Source organism: Austrofundulus limnaeus, unplaced genomic scaffold, assembly GCF_001266775.1.
Source record: "Austrofundulus limnaeus strain Quisiro unplaced genomic scaffold, Austrofundulus_limnaeus-1.0 Scaffold23, whole genome shotgun sequence".
NCBI lineage: Eukaryota > Metazoa > Chordata > Actinopteri > Cyprinodontiformes > Rivulidae > Austrofundulus > Austrofundulus limnaeus.
Genome location: NW_013952425.1, coordinates 3,381,777 through 3,402,506, shown reverse-complemented (window position 1 = coordinate 3,402,506; position 20,730 = coordinate 3,381,777). Strand labels below are relative to the sequence as shown.

The window sequence follows — 20,730 nt, the reverse complement described above, 5'->3', positions numbered from 1 at the left end:
AGAGGCGATGGGTAAAGTGTCCTCACAAATCCACCACAACTACCTTAAACATTAAATTAAGCAAGTCGTTATGAAACACTTGCTACCCAGGGATGTGGGCTCCACTCAGAAATTTTAGCTAGGTTTTACGACGTCTTTCTTTAGCTTGGCGACGCATTGTGCTGATCTTAAACTTCCCCCAGATTTAACAGATATTTCCATCCGTAGGTTTTTTTTTTCCCTACATAATTTTTGTAAACTTTGAAAGCGGTATGAGGATGACCGGCCGCAAATATTTTTAGAAGCCAGAGGAAGACACATAAATGAACCGTGCCGTCTTGGATAGAGGAGGGTAGCAATGTTACAGCTTTCAGTACAAAGTGTTGTGTTTTCCCAACCTCTGATCCAGGTTTTTTACGTACGTAAATTTCATAAACTTCCATAAGCTTCGAAAGTGGAGGAGACGGGGATCATTATATTRGTTTAAAATGATYGTCAAAGGATTTAAATGTTATCATTAATTTCTGAGACAATTTATCGTCCATCAAAATTTGTTATTGTGATTTTAGTCCGGTTGTCATCAGAGACATTTTAGATGAAACACATACTTATATTTTCAAGTACTGCCCCAAAATGTTTGTTTTTATGTTTTAAATTGCCTGTGACATGCATATTCTTCAAATACAAAAAGTCAAAGAAAACATCTTTATATTTAAGAAAGTTATAATACACACAATTAACACATTTTGCCCCGTAACTGGCATATTTTCTTTTGAACTTGGCTCAGTCAATGTGAAACAGGAAGTGACATCAAATGGGAACTCTAACAAAGAAAACTCTCTGGTCTTTGTTTATTGAAACAATATTATTTGAACTCTGACTCTTCTTCATCTCTCTGATAGAGACTCAAAATAATAGTCTGGGTTGTTGGCTGTTGAAGCAATGCTCTGGTCACATGCAGACATTCCCCTTTGACATCACTTCCTGTTATTTTACAGGCAAATATCTCAACTGTTCGTCTCAGTGACATGAAATTTATTTTGCAATATTTTATCAATGTCTTCTTTCTAAAAATGCATTCATATGCATTACAAAAATTTGATGTCACAGGCACTTTAAGTTCTACTGATCCTAATTAAAAAAATCACACCAAGCTTGAGACTCAAAAGAATCAAACTGTCAAAGGAGACRCAGGTGAAAACGTCCGTGAAGTTGGGCGGCCAGTAGGGAGGACCAGAGGTTGTGATCGCCCTCGCCCCCTCTGAAGGAGCCCTTACTAACCATTAAATAAAAAGAGAGGCTACATGTTTGAAACATGAAGATGTTTTTCATTCCTTCTGCTGAAATAAATTGAATTTATACTTGAGGAAAAAAGGGGCGGATATTATAAGATTTTTTTCTTCTCTCTGCTGCCTTTCATTTCATTGTATTTGTGTTTTCTTTTCTTGCACACGGAATTTTGTTTCTAAGAAATGAAAATAGTTTTGAAACAAAAGAAAAGAAAAGAAAAAAGCGACTGAGCAGCTGAACGTGTTACRAAACCGTACCAAGCCTTGTGGCAATGTCCCAGTTCATTACATTTTGTGTCAGAGCTCACAAACCCTCCTCACTTAAAAAAAAAACTCTCTCTAATGTGACTTTGAAAAGGGGAGAAAAAGCAAGAGATACGCATGATAAAATGTCCCTAAAGACGACGCGCCCACCTGTAGAAGTAGGAACAGCCTCTCACGGTGTTGTGTGTGAAATGCTCTTGGCTTTTCTCATTTCCGAAGTCCTCCAGAGGGTCGGACCATAGCAAGTCGCACATGGGTCCGTATGCTGGGGGCTCCTTGAATCTGTCTAGCTGTGGAGGAAAGTGAGTCTGTTTAAATGGGAAAACTTCCCTTCGAAGCCTTTGAACCACAACAGAATGATAACATGACAAGTGTAAAGGACATCAAAAAACAGAACTTTTCTTTCTGATTAACAGGTTTCAGAACAGATGGAAAACACTCGACAGCAGACAGTTTTTTAAAACAAAAAAGCATTGATTTTTTTTTTTTGTTTTCCAGCAACAAAAGCTCAGCCTGAAAGGAAAGTTTTGGTTGAAGCTGCTCGGGSAGAATGACGGATCAGATTCTGTGACGCAAAAACCTCTGATTGCAGCCACACAGTCCATTTTGAATTATTGAATTAGCTGGAAAGCAGAATCCAACTCTTTAGCATTTTTTGAATCAGACCGTTCTGATCCGTCTGGATCCTAAAACCTGAGCGGCATCTGGTTCAGATCAAGTTAAATAATTACAGTTTTTTTTCTTATTAACTTGACTGAAAGCAGGAAAAACAAATACAAAATGGACGGGAGATCAACAACTTGCTGTTAAAATGAACCAATTAAAACTAGCATTCTTTGAAGGAATGCGTTTTGTCCATCATCCTGTTCTCCAGTTTTTAAAACAAAGATCTGTTTGAGCAAACAGGACGAGTTAAGTATGACTCTCAGCTACTACCACACCAAATTTCAGCTCAATATGTCTAAAAAAACGATTGACGTGTAGGCAGCTAGTTCTGCTAATTAGCTAACAGATAATAGCTGAACAATTTTTTGTTTATTGGATTAGCTTTTGAAAACCTTTAGCAGACCAATTAGCTTCCACGAAATTAAGTTTTGCCAACCTTAAGTCTACAAACAGCTAAAAGCTAACATCTCAGTCCCACCRGTCTTCAGCTGGAAAGAGACAAAGTTGTGTGACGCAGACTGACAGACATCTTAGCGGTTAGCCATTAGCTATTAGTGTAGCTTCAGCAATTTTTTTTACACGTTTAGCAATTTAGCATTAGCAAAGCTACATTTTTAGTTAGCGGATCAGGAGTTAGCAAAGCTAACATTTCGGTTAGCTGTGCCCACCCCTGGATATGTCTGGAATACCTGATGACATCACTACAGCTCAATAAAAAAAAAAATCAAGTTTTAAAACCGGCGCTTTCATAAACAAAACCAGCTTGTTGCCAGGTGATATAATTGCCAAATTTCCACAAGCTATGACTCACTCTGAAGCTTTTAAGATGAAGAATTTAGAAATCTAAATTTTAAAAATCCTCACTGTGACACACTTTGCCAGAACAGGTTAACAATTCATGCAGTAACAGTGAAAATAAAGTCAGATCAGACACATACTTTCCTGATGTCGTCAAGATTTGTGATTTCTGGAGAAAGTCCTCCGTGTACGCACAGGAACTGCTGGTTCATAAGAGCAGCCAGGGGAAGGCAGTCGAAGGCGTCCATACATGCGTCATACACCCTCTCTGAATACTTAATTCTACCTGTCATGGGCGAAAACAGAGGAAGAAGAAAAAAAAATAACAACATGCCAAGTCAAACAGAGTAGCTCTCTTATACTGGGGAGGTGCTTTGATTGGGATGGAAAAGGCTTTTAACGCTGCCAACAAACTTGCCAAACACAAAAAAGCACAATTTTACTGTGAATTTAGTGTTTATGTTCCCCTCTATTCCAGCTCAGTCAGGCAGAAACAATCTGACATCAGATCAAATGTTAAGGTGAATATCTGCCGGGCACTGCTGACAGATTTTTAGAAAGAATAACTGTAGGTATGAACTGAGCAAAGTGTTAAAGACTTTAAATGGACAGTTTTGTGCTTATGAGGTGGGGTTGTGTTGAGCAGCTGTAATAAGACAGTATCTTACCTGCATCTCTTGTCTGAACTTTATTAAAATTTGTTTCTTTATATTTAGCTTCTAAGAAGCCAGATGTTTTTGTAATCTTTGAAAGTGGTCTGGATTATGTTAAATTATTTAGTGATAGTTTGATTAGTTGGTCTTGCTCAAGGACACTGCAACATATGGGCATTGTGGGGAATAGTACCTTTCCTGTCACAAACAAGATGGCAGGTCTACCGCCCTGCTCTGGATAAGCACCAGACAAGATGAAGTAAAGATTGATTCGTAGCATCTCTACACTTGAATTGCATTGATCACTGTCTAATGCAGGTAAGATACTGACTACTAAAGCTACACCCCAAAACGCACTTCTAAAGAAAAAATAAAGTACAAAAATGACTTACATTCCTGYTTAAATGTGAAATACTCTGTTAAATGTCGGCATTCGTGATTCCCACGCAGCAAAAACAGTGTTTTGGGGTAAAGGATCTTTAAGGCCCACAAGTACAGCACACACTGAAACAAAACAAGAGAAGAAGAAATGAACAGTTGGAGACGAGCAAAACCCATCAAGCTTGAAAGGATCACTTAAATACCAGAACTTCTTCTATTGAAACATTCATGGGGAAAATTTAACGGATCATTTAAAGCACTGAAGTTGACGTAGAGTCGAATAAAACATAAGAAATCTTGAACGAGATGTTCTTTGAGAACTTATTTTGGACAATATTWAAAAAAAATTAAAATCTCTCAGCTCCGCTGTGACATTTGCTGTCCAGACTTCATTTGAAACAATCATAAAAGTGGTTTATCGCTGCAATATCTGCAGCCTGATTTCATCCACGCTCAGAGAAAGCTATTAATAAACCCGGCTCCAGTCACAAGCACATGCCGTGCGTCACGTTCGATTAGGGCCACCGGAGGACAATAACAAAACACACAGACTCACTTCAATACTGAAATACCCTCTGTCTACGTAGTCCCCGAGGAAAAGGTAGCGCGTGGATGCTGGTGATCCTCCAACTTCAAACAGCTTCATTAGGTCGAAGAACTGCCCGTGGATGTCTCCACAAACTGAAAGAGGAGGAACAGAAAGAGAACAGCAGAACGTTAGTGTGGAGGAGGATCAGTTCACAGCTGAGGTACAACAAACAAAACCACACTATGATGGAGATGGTGTCCACTTTTATTGATTTATATCAGGCAGCCAAAACCAGGTGATAGGATGAACATCTGTCCTAACAAGACTAACTTTAGGACACAAGRATTAGTTTTTTAATAATAAGATGTTTGTTGCAGCACCTTTTAAGCTTCCTCAGGGTAAATAGGCTGAGCCTGAAATAGACAGCAGCATAAATTAAATTGTGATGATGAAGTTCCTCACCACTGCAAAAACTGTCCATCTAACCAAGTCTTATATCTCATATTCAGTTAAAAAGTGTTTTTGATCTTGTTTTGAGACTGATTTACTAATTAAGAGCAGAACAATATAGACTATTAATCGTTAGCCTGGAAATTGTTCTTATTTTAAGTGCAATTATCTTACTGAACTGAGATTTCACTTGAGTCTGACTCTTCTCAAATTAAGTGAAAATAAGGAAAATATCCAGGCAAACAAGATTAATCATTTATATTGTTCTGCTCCCTTTATTAAATCTCAAAACAAGATAAAAAAATTACTTTTTAGTTGAATATTAGATTGTAAGACTTTGTTTGATGGACAGTTTTTCCAGTATATCTCTAAGGCTGAGCCCGGCCACCCTGCGAGGGAAGCATTCCGACTCTTTGGTCTACTTTTTCAAAAAATAAAAATAAATAAATATATAACTCACCCTCCGACCCTCCATGCAACAGTTACTTACAAATAATCTAATTTAACAACTGCTCGTTGCTAATTTGTCTATGAAATCAAGACGTAAACTTGTTCTGTGACGATTATAAGAGACTTTTTATGTCTAAACAATTCATAGGTCAGAATCTGGCAATTTCTGCTCAGAGAAATACTAACCTGGACTGAAAATGAGTCAAGAAAAACTGTTAAAGTCCAAAGAAAAACTTTGAAAAATATTTAGAAAGCCCTGAGAATYACTGCTCAATTCCACTTCAAAAAGTTACATGAAAGTCTGGTTCTTTAAGACAAATAAAAAGAAAAGACTTCTGCAGTCTGCAATATTATGTGAATTTCTTTAAAAGCACATACTAAATACTCAGATATGTTAAACTTTTAATCTTTCTAATCTAAATTTAACTGATAAAAATTGAAACTATAAACGTGATTCTCAGTGTTTATCTCTAACTGCACTTTCATGCGGGTTGTTTAGTGTCCGTGTGTTGAATCCAGTTTATCACAGCTGTTGCTCACAGATAATTTACCTGACACTAACGATGAGGTCTGATGGAATCCCRGTGCATTGTGGGCCGATCACACAACATGTGCGGTTATTAACGAATGAGCGGGCAGCTGTTAAACATCACCAGGGGAGCGTTCTGGGATGAAAACAACTGCGTCTGAAATGATCAAGTGATTCAGCCTGGACTGGTTTCTGGTCCAACTATGAGATCCGACACTAACTACACCCCGGAGACCCCAGAGAGACTGAGGTTAAAGCAGATTTGTTGCTTTTCTCCCTTTGACTGTCAAGGTGCACATAAAATCACCTGATTAAAAAAAAAAGGCTTTTATATTGCTGTCATTTTAATAGATGAGATACTCTGAAGAGTTGTTTGGGTCTTTGCTTGCCTGGCTCACAAGAGATGCTTTGATCACAAGCATGAAGGGTGAAACTGTTGATCAGATTTAAAGTKCCTGTGACATCCATTTTTCAATGCATATTTGCAAAGCTAACATTGATAACTTATTGCAAAAACAAAATTATGCCGGTGAGATRAATAGGTGTTGAGATATTTCCATGAGAAGTAACAGGAAGTGATGTCAAAGGGGAATGTCTGAATGTGACCAAAGCATTGCTACAGCTGACAACACAGACGGTAAAATATAATCTGATGTTTCTTTACATTATTTTGGGTTCCTAACAGAGCTGAAGTAAAGTCAGACTCGGAGTTGAAATAAAATTGTTTGAATAAAAAAGGTAATTTTTTTCTAAGGAGTTCCTCTTTGATGTCACTTCCTGTTTCACTTTGGCTGAGACAGTTTAACAGAAAATATGGCAGCTCTGTGATAAAATTGGTAAAATCATGTGTTTTATGCCAAGTTTTCTAAATATAAAGATGTTTTCTTTGACTTTTAGGTTTTAAAAAGTTGTTTTCTCTTGTTAGATTTAATGGCCACCTTCACTCCTAGAAGACAAATGGTTTCGGGGGAYGACAATAAAGCATTAAGCCCACTACCTCAACTCGACTTAAAAGCCTTGKTGAGACCTAGAGAGGCCTGAAGAAATAAAAAACCACAAACCTCAATGTGCAAAAACATTGGTCAAAAATACTTTAATAAGTAATTTACTGACAGTTACTAAATCAATTAATAGTTTTWAGTTGATGAATTTTAAAAATACGTAAAAACCAAATGAGTTGATATTTACTTTTTGCCAAGGCTGAGACACTTTACACATATTACTGCATTAAACCTTTTTTTTTGACAAATTAGTTTTTTTTAATTAAGCTAACAAGAAATAGAACAAACCTCAACATAAACAGAAATAATTGAATTTACTTCACGTTTACATTTTCCAGAATTAGATTTGCATTTGCAAGCAAAAAAAAAATTTTTTTTTTTTTGCAAATGACAAAACTATTAAGTATATTTCTTTTGCGTGGTTCAATACATTCTACCAGGTGGAAAAAAAAACGTATGTAAATGTAATTAACCTAAGTCTTTGAGGAAGTAGTTTAAATTATCATTCCGTTGACTAAATTATATTTGTCAATGTGCTGAAAACAATTACTGACAGACTGACTTCAATTAAAGATGTTCCGTTTTAGAAAAGCCAACTGTAATAAACAGCTTGAATAAAWATAATCACCAGTGACATCATGTTTCTAATGCGTCCTGATTCACCTGTTGATGCGTAATCGCTCAATTAAGCTCGTTAACAAAAGGATGGAAAAAGATTTGAGACTAATCTGAAAAAGGACACGTAGCTGACTTCTCCTGAAGCTTTATGAACTGCAGCTCCGAGAAAGAGACAATAAGAAGAGGAAGAGGAAGGAAAGTGACGCAGAGACGCCCAATTAGTGGAAGCAGGAGGACAGCGTTTGAGAGCAATTACTTGAAGTTAYGAGCCTCGTGAGATGGCTCAGAGAAGCCGCTCTCCTCGACTGTTATCGTAAACCTCCTCTTTATCGTCCGTCTTTTATTAAACCCACAATGCATTTCTGTTTAAATCCACAGCAGGGACTGAAACTTCCTAAATGAAACCTTAGGTTTTGTGTCAGACTTGGTTACGTTCAATTTAAATCCACTACAAGCAAAGGCTTATCTATTTTTAGATGAAGCTCTTTTAATGGGACAGAAACAGGTTTGCTTGTTATTTTAACTGTACCCAATAGAGATGCAAGTTATCGATTAATGAATTAATCTAAAGTTGATTGATCTTATCRATCGACTAACAATTAATTGATAAGCGGTCATTTTTCTTAAAAACCTGACATTTCTCTTGAATCAAGAGTCCTTCTTTAACATSAAGGGCTAATTTTTTWMMWKSYKAAWTTAAAAAAGTACAGTATTATTTTAACAATTCATKRTRCCAGCTGTATTAAACRCTGACTGAATAAACAGAAAAATGTGGATTTCTCTCACATTACTAAACGTGGACATATTTATATCCTCTGGATGGGTTCTTTGTTGAACMGTTACAATGCTGTTTTTGYGAGTATCACTCAGATCTGTGAACCAGAAGTGGCCATCTGGGCACTAACTACCAGTTGTCAGAGCATGTTCCTCCTTTCGCATGTGAAGAACAGGTTTGGGTGTCACAAACAAACTGGTTGATCCACTATGCGAAGGTATAGGCTGAGTTTACCTAACCAGCTCCTTAGAATGAAGACGTCTTTTGGATTAAAGATTAAATGTTTCAACAAAGAAGAATCCGTCCAGACGAACTGACTCAACCTTGTCAGATTTTTCTACCTGGATTATTGAGCATGCATCAGGACCATCATGGACCAAGAGGAAACTCAAACTCTAAGGGTAACACCAGGAAATGGAACCCAGTTGTAAAATCATTGTTTACTCTGTGCTGATTCAAAACTTCATTGTCAAAAAAAATTAAAGAAAACAACAAACAAGTATCAGTTTAAATGCAGTTTTAACACAATAAAAATTGTTTTGTTTCAATAAATCRAAATGCAAGGGTTAACACTTAATTTACTAATTATATATTGGACAGTATGTGTTTGTGATTCTATGAATGAATGTTTTTTATTTTATGGTTGGAGAGTCAAAGGAAAATGTCCACCTTGGAGGACAATAAAGTTTCCKCTTATATTAGGTGAATGTATTAAAAAAGACGGCACTATTAAGACACCCTGGTGCTTCATCCTACTTTACCCAGAGACTTGTATGATGTGAACGCTGCTTATTGCTATGGAAACGACCCAATAGATCCTTTCAACAATGGCTGCTTATATGTCYAAAGAAAGAAGAAAAACCCACTGACCTGAGCTGCAGCTGACCTGATAAAGAGACACCTATGAGCATCACCAATGGCAACAATGCAACACAACAGATGGATAGAAAAGGGAACCATCTCTCTTACAAAACTGGTGTTTAACCAGGACCAGAAGGTAAGGAAAGAGATTCCCAATTTATTTATTTATTGTGTGGACTGTACATTTGAAGTAAACTACTCATAATATTTAGGCTTTCTTTTACAAATAACTAATGGAAACATATTTACTAGAGATGTCCCGATCCAGATTTTTTGGCTCCAGATACAATTTGACTTCTTTAATGACTAGTCTTTCCAAGACCGATCCGATAGCTTTACTTCTTTATTTCTTTCCAAGTGACAGGGTTGGTAGTATTAAAGCGAGTCCTGCTGTTCCCACCATGAGAAACATCCAGTTTGCAGATTTTGCAAGATGCAGTTTCAGCATCATTGTTTTCTATTGAAAAGTGTTCCCACACTGTAGACATGGTTGCATATTTGTGTGCGTCTTGACTTCTTAACGGCAGTTGTAAAGCATGATGATGCTGAAAACTGTCGCAATACCTGGATCGGCCCAATCACATGACTAAATCCAATTCTACCMGATTTTCAAAAAATGGCCGTATCTGCCACCAATACTGAGTATCTGATCGGGACATCCCTAATATTTACCAGAGTTCCTCTGCAAAAACTAGGGTTAAAACAATCGATTTATTCGATCTGGATCGATTTTCGTTCAAATTTGGGAAAATTGATTCATTAGTCATGAGATCATTTTTCCCCATGGGTGTTGTGTGAAATGAAGCTGCTCGTTTCCATGTTGTGTCACTCCTGGCTTGCTGTAGGGTTTACATCCGGTTGACATTCAGTGCTAATGTTAGCTCCTGACAACAAGTTGTCTGGATCATAACAAAAGAAACAAAGGACTCACTAACATTACAGCTGATTCTCAGCTGTACTTAAAGATAACACAGGCCATGACAACTTTTGTTTGCAAAGATTTGCGCTCAGACAAAGTAGCGGGAAACAAAGCTTCGAGCGGCTCGAACCAAAACTACGATTGACTGAAACTGTTCTCCTCAGCATGTATGAATGTGTGAAAGATGTCAGTTTAACAAAATCGTTTAGTTTTGTTACCAATATTATTTTTAAATTTAAGAAACATCTTAATGTAATTCACAGTGGTGGAATGTTTTAGCTGAAGTACTTTTTTTTCTTTCTTCTTGTTAATAAGTTTTATTGAACAGAAGGTAACAGAAACATTACAAATATACAGTTTTCATACTCTCAAGAGTGGGCAGAAGTACACTTATTTTATCCCACCTCTTCTCCTGTAACCTTATTCCATCACTTCTTAATGATCAAGAAAGTTATTCTTAGTTTCTTAAAAAACTAATGTATCCARCAACACTTACTCTTGCAATTCCTTTATAGTTTAAACCCTTTGAAACTTGAGACAGTTTTGTTTCAAGATTAAACTCCAGTTTACAAGTTTGGCCTTAATGTTTATAATTTTACCAACGCACCAAGTTAGAATTAGTTTTTTACTATTTGCAGAATTAGTTCCTTTGAGAATGTCTTCCTTATTAAAGTAAATCTGTTACTGCATGATATCCTTAACTAATTTAAAAACCAATCAAACTGAATCATGAATCGTCATGAATCGRATCGATTTGGGAAATCTGAATCAATACCWAGCCCTARCAAAAACTACAGATACATATATTTTCCAGGGTTAACCCTTTTGAGTAGTTTAGTTTAAATGTAAAKTTCACAAAATTAACATTTTTGGAACCTGGTAATGTCAATGCAAGTGTATTTTACATTACAAAGATTCTTGTTCTCCATATAGAGTTTTTTAACTTTTAGTAATTTATAATATTATTATTAGCGTATACAATAAATTTGACTCATTTTGTTTCAGTCCTGTTAAGCCAAAGTAGGAACCCTTGAAAGTTTCACCCAACAAGTTTTTGGAAAACTGGTTTAGGTTTTTACAACAATTTCTAAGGCCTTGATTCAAAAGTGATGCTTTAAAAACATTTTCAGATTAAGACTACTTTTACGTTTTCATAAATCCACTGGAGGGACTAACCAAAGCAAAGGGCACYTAAAGCCGACCTTTCGGACAGATTCGTTGAAAAGACGACAGCAGAATGGCACGCTGACGCCGRCGGCTGAATTTAACGACCAAGAACGTGACGGTCACTGTGCAGCGAAGGCATCTGTGCGAGACGAACGCTGATCCATGAAAGTCAAACAGAAACAACAACTCTCTCTCTCTCTCTCTCTCTCTGCTCCAGCTCGGGGCTTCGTTTTATCAAAGCAGTCTTACAATTCGCCCATCACTGTGTTCCAGTACACCTACAGAAAAACGCTTTGCCTCCCTCCCTCCTGTCACACAACGCACAAAAAAAAAAAAAAAAAAAAAAAAGGGGAAAAAAGAAACGCCGAAAAGTAAGAAGAGCAGGTGGGAGTACATTATCTGGAGTGAGAAACAAACTCGTTCTGGCCATCTACAGCTTGTGTGTTGCAGTGATCCCCCTGAGTAGCAGCATATCAGCRGGCAGCAGCTATGAGTGGGTGGTGGGCATTACACAACCTGGCTCCAGAACCTACACAGGCCACTCCAAAGGCCAGGCTCATGGAGCGACTGAAAGCCACAGTCATGAACACCGGGCCAGATCGTGTTTTGATTGAGTCGGAGAGATAACAATACCCAGAGTTCCATGATGAAGGCCTGCATCCTGCACCGAGCGCAATTATGCAAAAGCGGAGGTGGAGCTTGAAATCTGTCGAGCATCAATCTGTCTGCAGTGTTTATAAAGCTGATATTAAAGCAACAACAGGCAATAAAATGTCGGCTTTATGGTTCGGCTTTGAAGAGTTGGGTAAACGTCACATAATACTGCTGGCGTAGGCTTTCCCCTCCCCACAAACAGAAAACAATATATAGTCTGGTGATGAACGGGATGATAAATCTGCAAAAAGGGAAAATATACAGATTCATAAAAGCTTGTTATCCTTTAAAAATGTTAGCATCTTTCTGGCAGTGCAGATCAGAAACCCAGTGGAAGCATTGGGGACAACACGAAACTAAAACCCCCAATAAAGAYGAGTCTGGAGCTTCTAAACACTGGTTTCAAACATCAGAAAACAAAATCTGAACAAACTTTACTGAACTATGCTGATGCTTTAGGCAATAAACTATTGGGTCTAATTAATAAAATACCACTTTTAAACAAACCAAACATTTTTTGTATTTCCACATTTTTTAGATACAATGCTGAGGTACCAGTCAAACAGTGGACAGTTGAGACAAACAATGATATAACTGTGAAAGTCTTCTGTTATCCTTCGTTTCTTTAGATTTTACTTCCAAAGAACCAAGCTTTCATTTTTATAAGGTCTTCTGAAGGTCTTCAACATTTTTTCTTTGCTAATTTAAATGAACTTCGATTCTTGGCTGATATTTTTGACCCACGCTGGCAAAATGTGTTGGGTTAAGTGCAGGCTGCAGTGCAAAGTAAGTGAAAATATTTTATCACAGTGTAAATATTAAATACCAGAAGCTAAAACTCAATTCAAGATGGCCACCAAAGATGATCAGCCTCAGCCAAAACAAAAATAGTTATACTTATGAGTGGCTTTTATGGGTAATAATGGTAGTGAGATTGAGACGATCTAGTTTTTCTTCCGTACGTTTTTCGGGACGTATCTCGTTTCGCAAATTTAGTGCTATTTCACCAACTAATGTATCAAAACATTCAGCTCCTTCAGGACATTCCATYGAATGTTTTGGTATTTCTGCAACTTRTACTTTGAGATATTTAGCTTTTCTGTAGGGATGCACTGATATGAAAATTTCAGCTGATATCGATATCCGAAATAATTATTGCTGTTATGGTCAATAACCGATATTTACCGATATTACACAAACACACAATTTAGATTTTAYATATATGCACAAACACACTTGGGYCTTTTTTTGATACTGTAAATAAACAACCAGACCTCTGACATGGCTCTATTTCAGTTATTCCTGGCTGTGCAGCATCAGTATCACTATCATGATCAAACAGATGATGCTCAACCAAACATCTCCCCTCCTAAAACAGAAACTAAAGCTAAAAATTGGGAAATCAATACAGATGTTAATGTCGGCCCAGTTTTACACATCGGACCGATAAAATATTMTAAAAAATGATCAATATCAGCMAATACTGATATTAATACCGATATATCGTGCATCCCTACTTTTCTGTMTTTTTTATTCTAGTTGAAAATGAAAAGGGCTCCATTAAACAATCATAAACCCTTTCAAAATGTGCAATTTTCACCTTTTGTTCTAGTTCTTTTTTAACTTCTCTGTGCTAACTTCAGCTTCCTTTTTGCTACTATCAACTACAGTGATATTGGTACAATTGTTGAAAAGACCATGATATAAATTTTGGGTCATACCGTCCGGCACTAGGCTGACTTGAGTGAAGGCCATGGGAGCAGCTTGTATTCAGCAATCTAAGCCAGCCCCTCCTCCCTTTACCAAAAAAAAAAAAAAAAAAACCCACCTGCCATCTGGCCTCGACGAGGAAGTGGCCGTGCGAGTGTGAGCAGCAGAGAGGGAGATAGCTGACATGTCATGGTGCTTTGCATCCATGATAAATATTTACATACTAATTTGCTGACCATGTGTTGTGTTGGAACAGGAGGAAGCTGGCGGAGGGGGACAAAAATACCTCATKAGCACGGCACAGAAAGTTAACCCGAGGCAGAAAACATGGGCGCTCTGAAAGAGCAGGAAATGTTGGGGAAATGCAGCAGGACGACGAGCGGAGTAGAAGGACGAGGGGGCGGGAGAGAGGGGTTGAGACGAAGTTGCTGAGTGGGAGGGCGAGTAGTGCTTCGCTGCTGCGTTCGCCCCACACGAGTGGATGAACACAAACTGACAACCTGCTCCTCGAGATCTGTGGCGAGCTGTCCTCTGTTTCTATGTGAAACGACGAGAGGAGGAGGTTCGCGGGTTCAGCCGACACTCGATCTGTCGTTAACGTCTGAAAAACAGCACGGAGGTTCAAAGACACAGCTTCACAAAGACCGTCACGTTTACACAAACAAGTCTCAGTCAGGTTAAACCAGTGACTCCTAAACACTGAGGTGTTTGATTAGTTTATTTTTTCCTGACACTTTCTTGTTTTTTGAAAACATATTGTTTCTTATGTCATTCTAAAAGAATACTGCAGCAAGTTTATCTATTTATGTGGCTGAACTTCCATAAAAAAATCACTCTTTGCTTTGTTGCATTCACAGACCAGTTAAAAAAATGGACATTTGAGTGCTAGATCTGTCAACAGTCATGCTGAAAACTGTCCAGTTCCAGTCACCTGCTGATGAATCATGGAGTAGATGTTTTTATCTGGAATGAAAAGACCAATAACGAGAGATTCCGCCTGCATAAACTATCTGTGTTCCTCCTTATGCAAACAGCTGTAAACACAAAGAGACAGGCAGAATACAAGTCTTGTGATTGTGATCTTTTTGTCGAGCTGCACCGTCTCAAACAGCCAGACCAGATATTCTCTTATCACGATGGCCTTAATAAACACTGAAGGCACACGAGGGTCATGCATTCATGAATCTAAGTACATTTCCTGCCAAACGTGAATGTGGGCCTCTCTGGACCGCATTGTGGAAATGATCTTGTATTCGGAAATGATGGGTTGCCATAGATCCCTCGAGTAGGTCTCTGCCTCTGATTACGCCAACATCAAAGAAGCCTCATCAGAAAGTCTAATGGAAGAACGGCACACTTGACCAGGGAGAAAGACGACAATGTGGATGTGTGCATACGCATCAACAAACCTCCAGCAATGACGAGGCATGCGTGAAAGAGCGAGCTGAACTTCAGCTACTGGCTGCTTAAAGAAGGTCGTCAACTGTAAACAACACAGATAAATCTGGGGAACCACTGCGATCCAACAGAAGGTAACAATAATATGACCATAATTATTTTAATCTGTATTACAGATGTCTAGTAACTAAAGAGAAGTTTAAATCTTAGAAGAAGAAAAAACTGACATGAACTCTGAGACACCAAGGGTATGATGTAAGGAAGTCACAGAGAGATGAAAAAGCTCAGGGGATAAAAATAACCCTTTGGTGCTTCTACTATTAACAGCTTCGGTGTAACCGAGCCCAGATCTGATCAAATAGAAATATGAAACTGAAAAGCCAAAACTGAAAAAAGTAAACACCCATTAAATGAAAATGCCAAAATGACGACAGGCCTTCTGGACAGAAGTTGAAACCAAAACAAAGTAAATTTGTTTTCAAAACTGAACCAATCAGTTTCAAAAAGGAAATACAGTGACACTGAGGCAGTGGTTTAAACTTGTGGCTTACTTCCATTCTAAGCTTGCAGAAGAGTGATGACTGAAGAGATAACATGATCTATTCAAAGAGTTGATAAGATCTCGGCACTGCATCTAGTCTAAAATAGATTTGGAAATAAATAGGAGGACAGATTTTAGTGTTCTCGTGTTTCTTTATAAAGGAATTGGACCATGTGACATCTGGCAAAAAGCTGCAAGTACTAAGTATTTACACAAATGTTTATTCATGTCCAGATAAAAAAAAGGCCAGGAACATTAAAGTTTTGCTTTAGAAATGAAACTCAAATTGCTCATTTCAGCTCAGTTCTGGTTAATATCACAGAGATCATTCAGAAGAGTTAAAAAAATAATATTTTTTTTGGTTTAGTTAAGATGTTTTGCTTCCCATCTGAGGGTCTTTCTCTAGTGGTGTCCCAATACAGATACCAGCATTGTTTATAAGTGCCCCGATACCTGGAACCGATACTCCATTAAATGTGTTACAGTTAAGTTTGAATAACTGGTATCGGGACATCCCTAGCTTTCTGAGTTTAGACTGAAAAGTGTGAAGGTCCAGGCTTTGTAACTGTTGCTCTGTTTACATGAGTTGAACTAACATGCAAATGAATCACCCTCCCCTCCCTCCTGAGGGTCATTAAGGTCTTTGTCAGCCTACATGACAGTTGTTTTGGTCATATTATTACTGTTCAGGGACTAGCTCAAAACATCTCAAATGGATCAGATAAACAAAAACCCTAATGACCCTCAGCAGGGAGGGATGAAACATTCATTTGTGTGCAAGTTCTTGCAGAAACAAAGTAACTCGCCCCATTTTTTTAATCTTGGAACACCACACTAATCAGTCTGAATTGAGAAAATGTACATGCTAATCACTCTTCATTCCCTACATACCGGAGGGTCTGGTACACGAGATGTTTCGGTCACATGTGGACTAGGCTAAAGAAAACCATGATGACCCTCAGGAGGGAGTGGAGGCAGATTTATTAGCCTTTTAGATTAGCTCGCCGAAACAAAGCAACTCTCAGCAGTTTTAAAGTCTGATTGTCATAAAGTTCTTTGTTAGATTAGTCCATTTGAAAAACGTGGAGAAAAAACAAAACAAAACAAGATTAGACGTCCAATTGATGTCTAAAAGGATTTATGATTCATGTCACCATTTGGGAGTTTTGGGTTTCTGACCTGTCACAGGGGCCTCGATGTCCAGCAGGTTCTTCTCTGAACGCAGGATGGCAGCTCCCTCTCCTATGAGCCTGAGGGCCACCGACTCCTCCACACGGCCCTCCTTGGTTAGGTGAGCTTTCAGCACATCCACTTTGGGCTTCCCATCGACGTCAAACACCTCTTTAGCTGTCAGCCGGTGACTGAGGGGGAAGGGGACAGCTGTGTAGATTAAAAAAAAAGAAGAAAAGAAAACAGATAATTAAGCCAGATATTCTTTCACAACATATTCACAGAGCTATGGATTTCATCGGCGTAAGGCTTATGAGGATCCACAGTTAATTCCACATGACTGCATCGAGGCGTTTAAGCCGTTTGATTAGCAGGTACTTTCTAACTWCCTGGGGATCGACTCCCAGCAGGAGCTCGCTCCCCGGCTTTCAGCCCACCCTCCGAGACAATTTACCCGACTGCTGCTATGATCTGTGACTCATCTCGTTTTCAATATTTATGACGGAGACACAGATTTTCTAGTTTGCTCGGCAATATTCGGAGCAAATGAGACGACGCTTTGATAGTGAATCAGAGAACTGAGACATCTGTTGTTTTATTTACATGAAAACGACTTTCATACGAGGACTGAGTCTAAATAACACGTGTGTGGTTTAATACGTAACCACGTCTGTATTCAACATGCCGCCCTGCTTCATGTGTTTGAGCCGACCCAACACAAACACACCATTCAGCCTGACATGGATTTACTTCCTCCTCTGACTTTTTTTAATGTCTGTCTATTTATAAAAGATGGTAAAAAACCATGAAAGTTGGATACAATGAAATTTATTTTACCAAAGGCAATAAAACCTATTATTTATTATTGTCCGTCTCCTTACAAGCCAAATTTCCAAACAAAGACCTCACATGATTTGTTTGAGGTTACATTATGTGATGAAGACGTCTCTCAGCTACTACCACACCGAATTTTAGCTTATTTCTAAGATTATCTGAGCTACAGCCATGTTTTTGTTTGTTTAAGTCAATTTGTTGAGGCAGACATCTTGAATTGGATTCCAAAAGTCAATCAGTTGTAGATACATCTAATGATTACTTTCATAGTTTCATTAAAATCATCCAGATGTATCAAAACATTTTGCTGACAGACAAATGAACACAAACTAAAGCTCAGACTTTAAATGGAAATAGTTTGTCTCAAAATGGGTAATAAATCTTAAGTTCAGTAAATAATGGACCTCATGCCACACATGAACTTGAATGAACACTCTGAGTGCATGTTTGTGTTAACATCCATCCCTCCTGAAGGTGAGCTCAGCGGTAATCAGAGCAGCACTTTTTCTGCGTCAGAGCGCCACCGCTGACAGATGAAATCTTAGCTGCAGTAATTGAAGTAATTAAACCCCTGAAGCAGGTTGAATTACAGATTTAGTGAACCCGAATATTTTCAATATTTGTTCTAGTTTATGAAGCTCAAAAGCTCAGAGCTCTCTTCCTTCCAACATGTTGGACCTGGGAAAAAAACTTGTTGGATAAAAGTCAATAAATAATTCTTAAATAATATAAAACTAATGACTTCACGTGGTTCTGTGGCAGGTTCAAGGATTGATGTAACAGAGGATTAACCGAAGCCCCTTGCTGGKTTTATTTGACCACCTGCTGCGTGACTCGAGCTCAGGGCCGAGGCCTCTRGGATCCACAGAGGGGCCCCGGAGATGCTGAAGAAGGCACACTCATGTGAACACATACAAACAAATATAAGCAAAAAATAATTTTTTTTCCGTGAGGAAGGCAGTTTAAATGCTGAGCGCTGAATGACTCTGCTGGATTAGGTAACCACTTAATTTAATTCAAAAATACTTTATTGATCCCAGAGGGAAATTAGGTGAAACTGGATTGTTTAAAGTTTAAAACAGGCAGAACAAAAAACAGCAAAACTGGTGCTAAAAGGCTAAATCCAGCAGAACAGTAGCCAAAAGCTAAAATGAGCAAAAAACCAAAACTATAGCTAAAAACTAAAATATGAAATACAGCAGCTAAACTAGGGCTGGGCGGTACGACCTCATATTTATATCACGGTATAAATTGAATCCCTTCACGGTAACGGTTTATATCGCGGTAGAAAACTATCATAAAAAGTAAGATAATGTTATTTTTAGAGCTTTTTTACGCAGAAAACTAATCTTAATCAAACCCAGCATTTTTGCTTTCATATCAGCTTGCCATACAATGAGTTTCTGCCTGCTGAACTTATCAGCTGCTGCACGCTCAATCTTCATCATCAGAGCAGAAGCCAACTTTACATTAGCAAGATGGATTTATGACTGAACAAACGTCCACGTCTTTTTATCATTTCTGCGGTGGGTAACAATACATAAAAAACAAGTTTTTTCTCCGACAACTTGGGTGTGTAAAAACTGTTGTTATTAAAGCTTCACTCTGCACGACGTGGAGGGAAGGGAGGAAGAAAATGATCCTGAAGTAACTTTTCTACAGCGGGAGGGGGAAATTTTGAGGATTTATTCTCTTTACGCGTTTTAAAATGCTATAATTTCTTCGTTTTATTTCGAACTCCTCCTGCTCAGTTGTCTCTGCACTCACAGCCCTGTTCACACAGGTGTGATGACGTAATGACGATGTGACGGTAGAGGATAAATTTCTACCGTAGGTCAACTTCATACCGTTTCTACCATCTACCACATATACCGCGCAGCCCTAAGCTAAACGGAGCAAACCAGGGTATCAAAATTCGGTGATGGTATGTAAAAATTATTACGGTATTAGTCACAGGAGGTGAAGTGCCAAATTTCGACAAAGCTGCTTTGAAAACTGGGACAAAYATTCAAGGCTYTTTCAGAAAACACCCCATAATGTTACTGATGCATGTTCTGACCACCTCAGCTCATTTAAAATAAATTAAATTTGCCCACAAAAAAATAAATAAATAAAATTTCCCCACAACTCCCTTTGGCTGAACGCATATAAATGCTCACAAGCAGCYGTTTCTCTGTTTATTATCAATTACTCAAAATGTCACAGGACACCCSCAGTAATGCTGTACACTGTGGTATTTTCTAAAGGTTATACCGTGGTGTGAAAATTATCAATACCATTCAAATATAAAGCTAAAGTCAACAGTCACTGCTTAAATATAAAACAAAAAAGTGTAACTAAAAGCTAAACATAACAAAACAGAAGCTAAGTTGAAAGAAGTAAAACATTGTTTTGATTAAAGCTAGAATTAGTAAAACTGTACAATTATGAAAATAGTAGCTAAAAGCTAAAATTCGTAAACCCTTAGCTAAAAACAAAATTTGAATAACAGTAGGTAAATCTCAGATTTGTAAAACTGTGGCAAATTAGTGTATAAACACTGAAATCAACAAAATCATTGCTAAAATTTTAAAAGAGACCAATTATGGGTCCAAGAAATGTTTATGGTATGTCTGTGGGCTATCCAGACCATGTTCATTCAATTTAATGCACAAAATAATTCTCAGATAATCAAATTTCCCATTTTCTAGTTCTGCCTGCTCTGACTTCCGTTCAGAAGAGCTGTTTATGTTAATGAGCTCTGTTGGTAACGCCCTCCAAAAATCTGTTGACATTAACTCCGCCCTCCAAAGCCAGCGTTTACGTTAGCATGGCTAATAATAGCAGAAGCTCCGTTGTACAACCATATGAGACCCTGTGAGACCCAGAGGCAGAGTCGTGGTCCCAGCTTCTTCTTCTTTTTCTCCCTCCTCTGCTCTGCGCTCACTCTGCATGCTGTTACCAGAGCAGGGAGCAGAAGTCAAAATACCTCAGAAACTCTAACAAATAGGCTTTAACAAGGCTTTAATAAGGCTTTAACAAGCTAAACAGTAGAGGTACATGAGAAAATGTGTTCATAACGAACTGGGAAAAAAAGAATAATAAAATAATGTCC

At 38.1% G+C, this 20,730-nt stretch overlaps 1 protein-coding gene across 6 annotated transcripts in view; it reads right to left on the bottom strand.

Moving 5' to 3' along the window:
* LOC106514880 (serine/threonine-protein phosphatase 2B catalytic subunit alpha isoform) overlaps positions 1 to 20,730 on the bottom strand; it is a gene marked incomplete at its 5' end in the record, with an annotated part of 103,676 nt that overhangs the window by 38,781 nt on the left and 44,165 nt on the right. For all 6 annotated transcript variants that reach the window (XM_014004405.1, XM_014004406.1, XM_014004409.1 and 3 more), the window contains 5 exon segments: positions 1,683 to 1,822; positions 3,137 to 3,282; positions 4,042 to 4,153; positions 4,587 to 4,711; positions 16,812 to 17,012. In XM_014004405.1, the coding sequence (XP_013859859.1) occupies positions 1,683 to 1,822; positions 3,137 to 3,282; positions 4,042 to 4,153; positions 4,587 to 4,711; positions 16,812 to 17,012 (724 nt within the window).